General features: G+C 41.3%; 1 protein-coding gene across 1 annotated transcript in view; it reads left to right on the top strand.

The window, feature by feature from the left end:
- Positions 1–327: 327 nt before the first annotated feature.
- The window catches only part of LOC119371880 (Golgi apparatus protein 1), an 85,469-nt gene continuing 70,491 nt past the window's right edge, over positions 328–15,305 (top strand). The window contains exons 1-3 of the mRNA XM_037642333.2: positions 328–677; positions 9,333–9,371; positions 14,585–14,671. Coding sequence (XP_037498261.1) covers positions 345–677; positions 9,333–9,371; positions 14,585–14,671 — 459 coding nt within the window. The 5' untranslated portion in view covers positions 328–344. The remainder of the gene's footprint in view (positions 678–9,332; positions 9,372–14,584; positions 14,672–15,305) is intronic.

The raw sequence follows: 15,305 nt of genomic DNA, 5'->3' as shown, positions 1-15,305 counted from the left end.
CAATCGACCTGGTTGAAACTATGGTGGCCGTTACATTTTTCTGGTACTACCCGTCATATGGTGCACACTGTCCAAATCCATGTCCTAACGAAAGATCCGCCTAACAAAAGCAGCCACTCTAAAAGGGTGCCTACTTGTAATTGTGGATGCTGAAAGCAAAGCTTATCTAAAAACGTTGCTGAAAACAAATCTTTGTGTTCCTGCAGAGCACAAAATTATGGCCTTCGAGATCAACTCCGAGCACTCTGTTGCTCGGGTGTAGCGGGCGCCGTCGTACGGGCGCTTGCGGCAATTGCGGCACGCGGTGTGTTGACAGGGTTTTATTTAAGTGGGCCGTCAACAACATGGCGTTTTGGAGCGGTCGTGTGTCGATGACGCCGCACAGTAGCATGGCGTGTTGGCAAAGGAACTCGTGGTGTTGTGTGTTCGCGTTTTTGTTCACTCTCGTCGTACTTCAGCAAGCGCCTTTCGCGTACTGTGCCAGTCCAGGCGTGCCGAATGGCAGTTTGAACAATAACGTGCCTCTTGCCGCTGACAACAAACCAAGGCGTGTTGAGCCGACGGCTGTTGTGAAGCTAGCTGAAGATCCCGTATGCGCTAGTGAATTGCGGCATATGTGCTCCCCTAGCCAATTGAAAAACAATTTTAATGTCTTGGACTGCGTTCAGAACGCCCATGTAAGTGGTTCTGTTCCTGCACATCGCTGTTTGAATCTTGTTCAAAGCATGACGTAACATGTGCTGTATGCCTTCTGCTTTTACGATATTTGTCGGTAAATATTTGCTGCTGAGTGAATCTGTAGTGAATATTTTCATGTCTACCAATACAGAAGCGCAGGGATCATTCTGCGCTATCAGAGTAAATCTTTGCTGAGCAGTTCGACCGGCGCTGCTCGTCGTGTGCATTCTGTTTCTTCATTTTGCATTCATTGTGCTTGCATGAACTCGTGGCCGTGCGATAGCTGCGACTGCGTGCCTGTATCTTTAGTTAACCAGGGCACGTTTCGGAAAAGTACGGCGGGGTTTCAGTGGTTGTCCTTTTGTTACAAAAACGTCTGCTGAGTGAACACAGAGGGTTGAAAGTATGTAAGAATGGGCTTTTGGAGGTGATACAAGGCGAAGCTTGCAGCGCACAAAGTCATGGACGAAGAAGGTGAAGACAGGACGATGCGCAGAGGGTCGTTGACTGGTGTGTTAATGCAACAAGAATGTTCGGCAGTAGTCTAGCGATAGTGTTTCCAGGTAGCGGGTCGTGTTGGAATGTCTATCTCTACAAGGCTTTAAGTGAAGACTTGTGCTTTCACGGTGGTCTGGCCACATTTTGGGAGCGACCTTATTGACGAATAGTTGATACGCCGCTGATTTCAAGTGAATTTGAAAGACCTCAACCACCGTTGCCATTCTCTGAAGTGGCATGTGGTGAACAAGTTGAGTATCTGTAAACACACACATTACCAAACCAGTAGGCAAAGATGATGGCTCCCTCGTGTCATCTGCCTGTTACTGAAGTCCAGTAATTTTTTGAGGCATTAAATCATTTGTGCATCAGCAATTATGTTTGTAAACCATAGTATCCTTGGTTTACTGAACACTTCAATGCCTGAAAATTCGGGAGCACAGTATAACGCAAGAAAGACATTTTACATAATTACAGTGCTGTGGCAGTTGTGATTTTTATTCTGCATTGTACCTAGCGGCAACACAATTTACAAACACATGTATAGGCAGCTGTTAGCGCTTGTACTCCTTGTGAATTATAATTCAGATATACACCATGGCATCCCTTTACATTGGCTCTTACATGGCTAGTGCCCATAAAACATTAGATTCAATGCTGCCTTTTTCTGCCTTTAGTAATCCGTCACATTGTAGGGATCACTTCCAACCTCGTCATTTTTGGCATTTACATGGTCCGGTGAAAGTTCACAAATGTGCATTGTTAAGCACATGTGGTTGGTTTGTCATTTTCGGCATTTACATGGTTCAAGTGAAAGTTCACAAATGTGTATTGTTAAGCACATGTGGTGTGATAAAAGGATGTTATGCAATTGCAATATATGCCATACTAACCTTTATGTCGGAACAGTTGTGTTAAAGTACTCCATAGAATGAAAAAAAAAATTCCAAGTTGATTCTCTGCACCAATATTCCGTAAATGTCTGAAAGACGCATTTAGACACTACAGTTGTTCTCTGCAGATGTTTTATTGCACAGCAAGGGGCTTCACTCGTGAATGCTGTGATGCGTACAAAGTGTTACACATGATGGATGACAGCATTGACAACACAATGCACTTAAAAATCTACCCTCATAATTCATGCAGCATGCATGTCAGGTGCTACTAATGTGTTAATAGATTGCTGCGATAATATCAAATGCAACATGCTCCTGTGATAACTGTAACTGGTCCCTAATTTAGAAGAATGCTCCTATATTTAAATCACCCTATTTGAGCAAGGTACACCAGCTATAGGCTTCAATTCTTGGTGGTTGTTGTTTAAATACATTGGAAGGCAAGAGGTTCTCTTCTTAATTCATTGATATATGTACATTGGGCGTTCTGTCGCGCTAGTATAATGTGAAATTTGGCAGTCTGATGATGTATTAGAATAGACGGCATAGAGCTCATTAGGGCTACTTCATTCATGCTTGCAAATGTCAGTTACCTCTAATTGCTGTACCTGCCGAGTAGACTCCACAAGCTTCATGCTTGCTGATGCCAACTAGCTCAAATAGCCATGGCGTTTGTTTAGTCTCCAATGGTTTCTCTGGTCTTCATAGTGATTGCAGGTTGGGTTTCAAGCTTTATGCTGCATTTAGCTTGCCCAATGAAACTGGTTATGTCCGTGAAGGGCTAAAAATGTGATAGGCAAAGTTGGGACAAATGTCAAAATGACTGTTAACCCTTTCTGTGCCAAGAACAAGCCTCACTAACTCTGGTGTTTCTTTTAAAATACGCCAATGATGAGCATCACTTGTTGAGGAATTCTGCATTGTTAAGCAGCTTTCAAGAAGGTTTTTTTGAGGTCTCAGATTTTTTTTAGGGAAATGAAGTGCAAGTCCAACTCCTGAGGCTTTTCAAATGCCTTTGTGGTGTGAGGCAGCTGCAGTGATGACAGCATATTTCTCTATTTTGGAATCGTTGTGTTTTTGAATATTTATTCATCTTAAGTAAGCTTTTAGACTTGGAAATTTCAACTTAGTAGTCTTTTCAAGGAAAACTTAGAGCCCCTGATGACTTTTCTCACATAGAAGCGACATGACATAGATGCTTTGCTTCGCTCTCGGCGAACAAAAATGTGCTTCATACTGACTGCTTTTGTGCCTTTAATCTTCACCTTGGGGAAAAAAAATTCAGTGAAAGACAAGAAAAATAATTAATGCACTGCTCTTATTGCAATAACAAAAGGTGTTTATAAAGAAACGGTTGTTAAGAGATAAGGGAAGCTTTTTTAGTTTTCTGAAAAAAAATTGCACAGAAAGGATTCAAGTTATGGTACTTTAGGGCAGGAAGGAAATCTAGGTGTCGTTACTGAATTATGTCGTTTAAACATTGTGTGGCTGGTAGCTGCTTGGTAGAGCTATGTCTGCGTCACTTTCTACATAAGATGTTGTAAAAGTTTGCCTTTAGATAAGAATTTCAGATGATAAGACTTTGCACGTTTTCTTTTGTATTGGTCAATTTCCGTGCTTTTGAGAGAGGACAGTTGGGGATGTTAGGCTAAAACTAAACTTGAAAAAGCATTGCTACCTAAAACGTGCATGATTTTTGTAGCGTGGCGGGAAGAAGCATTTTCTTGCCAGGCATGGGAAGTTACTTGGATGTAAGGGTTGCTAAATTTGTTGTAAGTAGTGTGGTAAGGATGAACAGTCTCTGCTGGAAGGGTTGTTTGGAAACTTCATTTCATATTGAGTTCATTTAGGAGGCAGACTTCAATGAAATTATCGCAAACAAGAAAGTGGTGCACGAAAGTGTCATTTAATGCATAATGAAAATGTCCCCTATGGTCTCAAAAACTTGCACATTTGATGTGGCTCATGGGTGCAGTACGTATCCTTTCATGCCGTATTTCGAGACTTGTGGAACGTGCCTCTCGCATAGTTTCAGATTGTTTTAATGTGTTAGGGATCATAATTGCGCTGTGCAATTTTAATTGTCTCGAAGTGCACATGATGTACAAGCCATCTTTAATGCCTTGGTGTGTCTGCCAAAGCCTTCAATATCAAAGAAATACTGATATAAAATTTTTGTCTCACTTTTATTTATTTATTGGATATCCTTAAGCCATTAATCATGTTGTGAGAGCTCAGTCTCGAAAACACAACGAATAACTATTTTGCCTTTTAATGCAACCATTTCAAAGTGCATGCCAAGAGCAGTACAGCTTCGGTCATGAAGCAGAAGTCTATTCATATCACCGACACTTGACATGGTTGTCTAGTGGTACCAGAGACCTCTGGCATGTGCGTGCACACTATGACTGTGCTGCGAAACATTCCATTCAACACTTCACAGGATAAGCGGGAAGAGGGGGGCCCTTTCTGCGTTTCAGAAAATAAGGGCAGTATTTAAATGGGCAGTTTTGGCAGCTTTCAAAGACTGTAACTGGCCAGCTATCATATGACACTCCCTCCAAGCACTGTGCTGGGCTTACTACTGCGCCCTTGTGTTAGTGGTACTATCGTAATTACTTTTGATACGCTTGTGCAATTCATGCTTCATACTGTAATAAAGAAGTGAACAGCTTCCCCCCTCCCCCACTGCTGCGCATCACATTTTTATGTCAAACTGTTCAATTAAAAAGAAAAGGATAGGTACAGTTGTGCTTGCATTATCTGCTTGCATTATCTACTTGGCTGCTCCCTCGAGAAAAATACAAACTTGTGAAACTAAATCTTGATTAGGCCCATGGTAGTAATTTCCTGTTGTGGTTTCTATGGCACATCAAGCAAGCACAAGTGAAAAATATAAAGCCTTGCATATAATAAAAGAAAGGAATGTGTGACATGCAGAGCGGATAGAAAAATCAATCTCGTTAGGGATCTTTATCTGCGACTGTACAGTCACAATGTCGTGTTCTGGCTTAACAAAAGAAAAATTTAATTAAAATATGACCTCCTTGCTTCTCGCTCTTGCTCTGAGGATCTGGGAAATGTCACATGGCTGTTAAAGTAGATAGCTTGCTGCTGTTATCTTACTCTCAGGCAAGCATTAGTACAAGCATTTAAGGCTCTTTAACTACAGTGCTAAAGTAAAGTACACAGCACAGGTGACAGAATGCACCGCACAAGTTCTGACCACACAGTGCATGTTATTTCTCTCGTCTGTGCTCTGTCACTCTTGTGTTTTGCTAGCTTGCCTAATTTGCTATGGCTCTTCACTTAATGCCTTTTTAGCGCTTTCCAGCGATGCTGGCACAGGCATAAGTGTAAATTGCATGTGACGTATGTCATTGTAAAGAAACAACATTTTTTCGAGTCGAATAACCTTGTATAGAGACTTGTGTGTTCTTTTTGTTTGCTGAATGGCGAGGAAGCACAGGGCAGTTTGTCACATTAGAGTAAAGCAAGCTTTTAAGAAACTATGAGCACCTTAGAAATTATCTTGCTTTAATATGTTCACACTTCGTGCTTGCTCTGCTTTTAATGATTTCTTTTATGTCAATTTTAATTGAAGCTAAATGTTTATGCTGCCCATTACACCTGCACATAAAGCATGAGGCACTTGCAGAACTACTGGCCTAAGTAATTAATAAGTGATAAGAATAAAGAGTCTCAGTTTCTAGCGGTAGCTATGGGAAGTGAAGGAATGCATGTACGAAACAAAATTTAAAGAAAATTCAGTAGTATAATTATGTGTAGGGGTAAAATTTGCAATTAACTTCATATATTCAATAAAGAAAAATGGAAAATGGACATATTTGCTAACAGCGAGTGTGGAACATGCATAACATCTGTGTGGAACATACAGTTTTCAAATTGAGCTATGACAACAGCTGGCTCTTTGTTTAACTTTCTTACGTAATGTCCCTGCTAACCTAAGCTGTGTTAAAAATATGCTTTTGCATTATAGGTCAGATCTAAAGACATATTCTTGGTCACATTTTTCTTTTTTTTTTTGCATGGGAACAGGGAGAGTTGCACAATTTTTCTATGGTGTCCAACTGAATGACTTGCCAAAATAGGTAATAAACTTTATGAAGTCTTGCAATGAGAAGTTTATAAAGTGTTCCTGCAAAATATGGCAAAAAAAAAAATCAGATCAGCCATTTGTGGGCTGTGATTGCAGTGCTCTCAAATGCAAAGGAAAGTTCACTTTAAAAAATTGCAGAAGTGACTGAATTCAATCATTGCTTACTTTAGATTGCAGTATAGTCTTAGTACATTAATATAAACTACCTCAAGCAGTGACTCAAAGTCTGTGACATCATTGGGAGCTAGTCTGGTAACACCAAGGTGGCATCGTCATCTGGCTTTCATTATTATTTCTATGGACCAAGCAGTCTGTTAAGATGGGCTTTTTATTGTATTCTAGAAGTGTAATTTATCAAACCAGCCTAACACAATAATATTAGAGTGACCGACAACCAATTTTTATAGCACCTTTTATTGCAATGGAAAGTTACCGGTCAGAACGTCTAATCACAGAATGGTAACGTGGAAAATGCTGTGCAACATTTATGATCAGAATTTTTTGATCTGCGGTGACTAGGAAGCCATGCACATAGGCGCATAGTCCAAGGTTTGACCAAAACTCTTCAGGCGAGGGGGAATCATTGAAGAAATTTCTTCAATGTTGCAAACAGTGGGAGATGAGCTTGACAGTGGTTTGTGTTTGTGGTGCGCATGCGTGCACTCTGTGCGCATGCGCCACGGTCGACATGTTCGACTAGTTGCCGTGAAAAGCAGCGCTGCTTCTCAGCGAGAACCCCTTTTACCTCGTAAGCAGCACAAAATAGAGCGGGGATGAGTAACAATACACATACTCTAATTTGGAGCAGTAATTATGGTGCGCATAAAACCATCAGACTATATAGAGCAAATGAAACGACTCTATAGTGCAGCGTCAAGGCTGCCGTGTGCACTAGGCTGCGCGACATACTGTTCTTTTTTAAACTTTTAAATGCAATTTAAAAATATAACCTTGCTCAAATCGTGAAAAGGATGCTTCAGTTTGTCACTATAATTCACGGTCTTTTCATTTCCATGAGGACCTAATCACACGTTCTGGCCTGTTGTTGGTCCCTTTAAGGTGAAGCTTTCTTTGCCTCTTTTTTCCATTTCATGGGTACTAGCAACTGGCTGTTGGCTGTTGTCCGACTTAGCATACAACTTTGGGCACTGTGTACATGCAACTGGCCATATGCCACTTGGTAGGCAAACAATTTTGGCCAATCCCCCAGTATGGATATAGACAGCGGGGACCTGAATAGACAAGAAGGGGCAAGAAATGAAGTCAGCAGCAAAAGATTGAAACGAGTAAGCTAAAGGAACCAAATGGGACCTTACCGAAATTCCTCACTAATGTTTTTTTAGATTTGGACTATCTTTTTAGCTTAGCAGATTCCTGTCCAGTCCCCTGTAGTGGGTATGAGCCATCGATAAAGGCAAACCAGCCCACCAACCAACGAAAATGAGACCAGAGAGCCCATTAAGTGAGGGGTATTCAGTATGCAGAAGGGCAGAGATTTAAGAAAGCTTTATTTAGCGATTTAGACATTTGCATGGGACTCATTGATTATTATTTAGTGCTTCTAAGTATTTTATTTCTGCAAGAAAGATGCTAGTTTAATGATTCAATATGAAGCATTTTATGCTTTTATGGGTGTAGTATAGATAGTTGTCATCTTCATGTTTTTGGGCACATGTCATCATTATGCATATGAGAAATTAATTATAGCTTCTCACACTAAGCAATGGCTAACTGCAAAGCTTTAGTAATGCGTAGTCTTTTGAGGAATGATGTAGATTTATAAACAAGGTCTTGTTGCATTATATATCTATATAATGACTCAAGGCATGTTTGATGAAGTAAGCGGAAAAGCAGTGGTTTTTGCTGCCAGCTGCCCAAGTGCTGCCAGCTAACCAGCTGTGAGCTGCAGATGCATTGCATCCCAAGGGCTTGGGATGACGATTTTAATTGAGAATTGAGGATTTTAATTGCTTGGCAGTTGAAATGTTGAGTTTTTTTTCCTCTACTAAACAGTGGGACAATGAGAATGTTTGCATTCACTGCTCTAAAAATTGCCTTGCAGCAAACATGGCAGGAGCCCCGTGTAGTACTATATACAGTTTAATTTTCTTGTAGTACTGGCAAGAACAGGAATAATGAGAGTGGTGATGGTTTTTAATACTGTATATCGGTTGTAGCAGGTACGTAGCCAGGATTTTTTTTCGGGGGGGGGCCCAAGGCCTAATTGTTCGAAAGAAAGTATTTCCATGGCAAAAATAAAACAAAAGTTGCCTGGGAATATAGAAGGCCGGACGAATTTCGGGGGGGGGGGGGGGGGGGGCAGGCCCCCGGGCCCCCCCCTTGCCTACGTGCCTGGGTTGTAGCATGACATATGTCCTCATTTGGTGTTCAAGTCTGCATTCTCATGATCAGTGTGCAATGAGCAAAATTCCAGCACAGATTTTCAGGTCAAGCTTGAATGTTTAGTATCTTCACATGGCTACCTTCTGGCACCCTTCTTTTTTTATAACAGAATGATCGCATAACTTCTCTGATCTGAACACTAAAATTAGCCGAAGAGGAAAAAAAAAACACTCACCCACCCCTGTCTCTGAAAGCAATAAACATACAGTAGAATTTGGGGTGTCATTTTATTACCAAGCCAGTCAGCATGATCAGCTTAGCCTGGGCACATTTTGTCTTTTCTTATGACTGCCATCTCATCAGCTGTCTATGGCCACATTGCCCAGCCCCAGGAAGCAAAAAAGTTGAATCAGCCAAACTGAAAGCATTGCTTGAATGAAATGGCTTCAAACTGTCATGCAATTACAGTTTTGAAGCTTGTTTAAATCGCACAAAGTTGTAGATGATCGGGATTAAAAATTATTGCTAGTTGATTTCAGATATTTTTCATCGTAGAGGTAAATGCTCTTTCTATGTAGAGTTTTTGCAACGTGCAACTGTACTGCAGGCTGCTGTGCTGAACCACCTGTTAATAAAATCACAGTTTTACTTTAGAAGTTGCTGGCAGAAATTTCTGTGATGCTGATGTCATATAATTGTAAAAAGAACTGTTTATAAAAGTTAGTTCCCTGTCATTTTATAATTTTTTTAAAGTTCAGATGTGTATTTTTTCCTTACTGACATTTTTCTTTTTACAGCGAAAAGAAGATGAAGGGCTGTCGGAAGCCTGCCATCATGTATGTTTCCTATTTTTGTTCTTCATTTTGGAATATCTTTCTTATGAGTAGCGTCGTGCTCCTGTTGTGACATGTCCTTTCTGAGTTGTTTTCATTAGCTTTGTGGCTGTGACAATATTTTCTAAAACTCAATTCAGAGGCTTGCTTTGTGCATACCAAGTCTGACCTACCGTGTGTTGGTGCACAAATCATGTCTTATAATTCGTTCTTCATTCGGTTTTTATGATTCCTTAAATTAGGAAGAAACAAAATCAAATTGAAATTCATTCTTTGTTTTCGTTCTTTACACTTTTTTTAGATAAGGAAAAAACAGAAATAGTAACACACAGGTGTGTTTCTGATACTTTTCCTTATTATTGCATTAGCAGTAAGGCTGTAAGCTCAGAAAAATCGTCCATTAAGTCAATCTGATGCTGCTGGTGTGTGCCCATGTAGGTAATACTGCAAGTCAGCCTAGTTGGAACATATCTTCATGGATTCGCTCAAGCACACGTAGACAAAGAAGAGATACACAAAGACGAGTGCAGTCTAACAACGCAGTTGTTAGATTGCGCTCGTCTTTGTGTATCTCTTCTTTGTCTCCGTGTGCTTGCGCGAATCTGTGAAGATGCCCATGTAGGTGATTGACGGATAGGGTGGCAGTGATGATGTGGCGTTTGTAAGTAAATAAATAAATGTAAACATGTTCTGACAACTGGATTTGAACTGTGGTCCTTTAGTACCGAAGGCCAATGTTCTAACCACTATGCCAAAGGCACATGCCTCATCAGGTGGAATCGAAAACCTTGAAGAATTACCTGCATGTGAGCAAGCTCATTCAGACACTTGGCACATTTTACTTGCCTGTGCTTGGCTGGTGGTTTCCTCATGAATTTTCCTTGTGCAAGCTGGTGCGTTGAGGCGTTTGGCACATTTTCACAATGCTGACTGTTTGCTGTGGGCCTCGTCTCATTCATGCACCACCGTGGTGTGAGGTCTGGTGAGGTCTGCACCATCACTGGTGGCCGTGTTGGTCACTATTATAGTCAGAGTTGCTCGACCCTGTTAGTGCCCCATCCCTGGATGTAACGTCAATGCATTTCTCTTGCATTTGCCACTAAATTGATTCCAACTTTTTTTTAGAAACCATTGTACTCATGTTCGTTTTTGAAACTTCTCTTTTTATCTTAGATCTCTTAGAGCTTTCATACTTCGTTGTCTTCCTGTTTCGCTCCTTTGCTCTGTGTGTCCTTGCAACAGAAGGAACACAAACAAGTCCAATTGGCCACCCTTCCCTATATGATATGCATGTTTGCTGGGAAGGTATCCTCTAAACGTCATAGCTACCATTTACAATGCAACCTGAAGTCGGCACTGTGTTTGCTTCTGTGTACATTGCTGTCATTTACATGTGTTCAATGTGTAGGAAAGGCAATGCGCCATTGTCATGTTCACATAAATGCCACTCGTAAAAGGGCCACAATCTTTTGTACACTGAAGGGCAGCAGGCTTTGGATGTATCATCAATAGCTGTTTTACTTAGATTAAGCAAAAAGGAAGTGTATGTCATATTCATGTGTGAATGCTATTGTTTAGGTACAGGTGAATCCCTTGATGTAAAGTTGGCAGCCTTTATTGGTTCTGGAATACATGCTTCATTCTTATTATCTACCGAAATGTGAAGCTTCGCAAGAAAGGGGGTTTAGCCCAATTTTTATAAAGCTTGTTCTGGGTGCAAAAATTAGTAATTATAAGGTTTTATCAGGAAATGAAGGATCTCATTTAGTGCTTTCCCAGTACCACATCCCCACTCAAAAGAGGAATGAATTGGGCTAGGTGGCAGCTGTTCATGGTTTCTTCTTGTGCTTTGTGCTAACAAACAAAAACAGGACAGAAACATAATGACATCAGATGGTGCGCAAGTTGTGAGATTGCACACCATCAGTTGTCTTCATATCTCTGTCCCATTCCCATTTGTTAGTACACAGCACAAGAAGGAACCATGTTCCTAATCAAGTTTCACTGATAAAAGTTTGGATTCGATCTCTTATGCATTTTGGAGTGGGTCAGGCACTGTCGACTCATGCTCGCACAATCGGGATCTCTGCTGGCACTATCCCACTGACCCCTTCCCATTCCTTCAACACACCTCTGTTAGCGAGGCATGACCTGCAAGCGACATAGGCTTGGGTTTCTGGCAGGGGCAAGCTTTACTCGCTCGTTACTCTGGCATGGTGAGTTGAACATTGTGGATTTTGAATCATGCTACATCGGCCTGCTATTAATTTTATAATTTGGCTGGCAGGCTTTCTATATTTTAAAGTGCAAATAAATGCCCTTTTGTTGGTTTGCACTATGGTGCAGAAACCAAAATGGTTTGGAGTGGGGCATGTCGCAGAGTATTGCTAGCCTAAATTATCAGTGTGCCTCAGAAAGATGTAGCTGTCCTGCGATACTGGAGCATCACATAGAGGCTAAGTAGGCCCACCTGTCATATGTATCCTTGTGTGAGTGGCTAATTGATGAGGATGGGGAGCTTGTGGAACAGGAAAGGGTTTTGTTTACATTTTAAAAACAACAGTGTGAGAAATGGGGACTAACGAAGAAAGACACAATTTGCATAATATGTCTTTCTTCATTTGTCTCTGTTTATTGCTCTGTTCTTATTTTTAGCATAAATTACTAATGTGCCCTAGTCATCACCCTTTATTGTTCGCATTCTTACTGAATATCTTAGAAAATAAGTTAAGGACTATGCAGCAAGTGGTGGAATGAAATTAAAAAAAATAATAATTGTTGGGGTTTCATGTTCAAAACCATGAGGGACACCGTAGTGGAGGGCACTGGAAATTTTGACCGCGTGGGGTTCTTTAATGCGCACCTAAATGGGAGCACAGTTGCTGATTGCAAATTAGGTGATGAAATTAGGAAATTTACAGGCACAGGATGGAGTTAAGTAAAGCAAAACAAGGGTAATCTGAAATCACTGTGGGATGCCTTTGCCCTGCAGTGAATGTAAGTAGGCTGAAGATAATGATTTTGGAGCATATGTATTTGCAGAGTTGGGGGCACTCATGGTTGCTAGTAACTCATTGTTGCTGGTACATGTCGAGCACTCTACACATCAGGGGACATGGGGACACACTGGTAAAATATAAGGTGTCTGTTTATTTCAGGGAAACTGGTGATGTTATTCCCCTCCAATAAGATGGTCCAAAGAAGCTGTTGACTATACCCTTGTGGGGAAAGAGTGTAACAGTGTGTGTGTGCAATAATTCTTTGAACACCGGTTGTAAGGGGACACAGTGGGAACACATTGGTCATTTTAGTTGGTGCACCCCATCTAGTTGAATGTGCTGGTATGAAAGGCCCATCTTTGAGGTAGTGAACTGGTTATTCGTTTGGGTCAGTTTGACCTTTTTGAAAGTTTTAAAATCTGTTTCAACATGCCTATTTGAGGGAAGCCTTGTAGAATTACAGAGAACCATCCTTGCCAATTAGCCAGCACTTGATAACCACGCAGGCCTTGAAGGCAATTTTCACAATTGTGTGTTAACTGCTTTGCAAGAAAGACATGCCTTTTCTGCAGGAGCTACTTATTTGAGCATTTCAATGCTCATGCTAAGTGCTTCATTGGAATTCTATTCGTGTCAAAATTACAATGATGATGGCATCCACTCTCCACCCAATTTGCTGTTCTTACCTATTTATGGGCCAATAACTTCTCTGAGAATCTGTGTTTTGCGAGAAACATTTGAGGACAATGAAGTAAAAGAAGTTTTTTTTTTCTTTGGGAAGGTCTGCCAGCAGTGCTAATTAGATCATTTGTTGACTTTGTAGTGCAGATAAATATAGATCTTCCAGAAATTTCACAAATTTTTCTCGCTGAGGATAGGCCTCTGTACACTATATTGGAACCTTCTACTTAATAGATATTACCTGACAGGTGGCATAAAAATCACATTTAAATAACGTGTGGCCATATTTCACATCATTATGATTCTAAATAAGTATGTCTAAAGAACCACAAGCTCAGCTTGAAACACATTGAGTTTTTGGTTATTTATGCAAAAAACCTTCAATTCTCTGCAAAAAACTGCAATGGAATATTCGTGTTGCCTGACTGTTGTTCAGGTGCCTCTAAAATAGAATTTCCACTGCATTTTTCTATTTATCAACTTCTAATGTCAATGCCATTAACCATCAAAAGGTTAATGGCATTAAGATATTCAGTACTGCATTCATATGTTTATACTCATAAAAGTTTCATTAACTTGTGGTCTATACTCCATCTCACCACTACCGTTCAGTACTACCAAGGCTACGGGGTGTAAGCAAGCCACACGCTTTCGCAGCAAAACATAGTTCCAGATATAATTACCTTACAGTTGACAGGGTTGAGACATTTGCGCTTGTTTGGCACGTGTTTGGTTACGTCTATGCGTGATATGTTTATTCTTCGCATTTATGTCGTGTGCCTTTAATTGCTGTATCAGTAACAACCAGTAACTGTGGTTGCAAATCAACATGGCAGCGCCCATGCAGACGCGACCACCCGCTTCGATCCGAACTTGTGCTTGCTACTCGCCCACTGCGCTCACACCAATAAATAAACGGTGAAATGAGCCATCGCACGCTGAGGACAAAACGTCAGGTACACTTTGTCGTTATTTGTGAGGTCAGCTGTTAGGTTAGCCATGCCTGCTAAGCCTAATACGCCGAGAATCTGAGAGTGGTTCATGGAAATACCGCAGTTTAGTCACCAATACATTGCTCTCGAAGCGTCAGGACATGAATCAAAAGCAAATACAAGCGTCAGTTCAGAAGTTCTCGGCCGCACAGCGCACGACGACGACTTGATAAACTCGAGGCGGAGGGCACCAGTGTCGATGGGTACAGCCATGTTCCTTTTTTTTTTCGCCGCTGCCATCTGCTCGCATTACTCGTATAACGCATGCACACAGATGCCAATGGGACGCTGAGCAGACGACGTGAGGCGAATGAATGCATTGCGAGGGATTTTCGCCATTCCTGTCGGCTAAGGGGCCCTGTAGCGTCCACAGTGCTGAAGGGAACTTCTGAGATGGAGTATAGTTACATTGCGGCTAAAGCTGTATTACTTGAGTGTGCTTTGCTAGAGACTGCATCGAATTGATCAAGCTTGTCACTATGCCTCAACAACTTACATTGTGTAATTACAGCATTATTGATGCTGTTTTGTTCATTTGTTTCAGCTGCTCTGGAAATATAGACGTGATATCACTCAAGACAACCGCTTCAATGATGCAGCATCAAAGTTTTGCCCACGGCTGATGGAAATGGTTTGTTCCTCTCCTCATATGTTAAGTTTTCTTGGAATATGTTTGCGTGCAGTAAGCCATTTTTAATTGCTGAATTTAGTCAACATAGTGAAACATCAGGTAATGGTAGTCCTGGCATTACATATGGCAGTAACAATGACGACCTTCCTTTTCCTTAAAGTGGACCTGCCCTACCCTGCATGCTCGGTGAAAAAACACATACTGCAGAAAGCAGACACTGCTGTGAAGAGCTCAGCCATATCTCGCAGTCATGCACGGCAAGGAGAGTTTACAAGCGGAGCACGAAGTTGCCACTTTCTCAAGCACTCTCTCTGTCACTCTCTTTGGAGGGCTGGCACCAGCTCTGTGCCATTGTAGAGCAGATTGCTGCTATTAACCAATAACTGACATAAACCAGTAGCGGCGTTTGGATCAGATGCGCTTCTTGCCATGGGGTGCCGCCACATGCTGGTGCTGCGCCCTATATTTCACCTTGCTCGAAGTTATTATTTGAAACTATCCCCCTTGCCCCTCCATCCATTCCGGATGCCCATGCCTCCAGGCCTCTCTGTATAAGGGCCCTGGTGACGGTGTAGTGCTAATAGTGTTAACTTATCTTAGTGCATTATGCCCTTATAAAGATACATTTTATGGC

Source organism: Rhipicephalus sanguineus, chromosome 1 (assembly GCF_013339695.2).
Source record: "Rhipicephalus sanguineus isolate Rsan-2018 chromosome 1, BIME_Rsan_1.4, whole genome shotgun sequence".
Lineage (NCBI taxonomy): Eukaryota > Metazoa > Arthropoda > Arachnida > Ixodida > Ixodidae > Rhipicephalus > Rhipicephalus sanguineus.
This window is presented reverse-complemented; position numbering and strand designations above follow the sequence as displayed.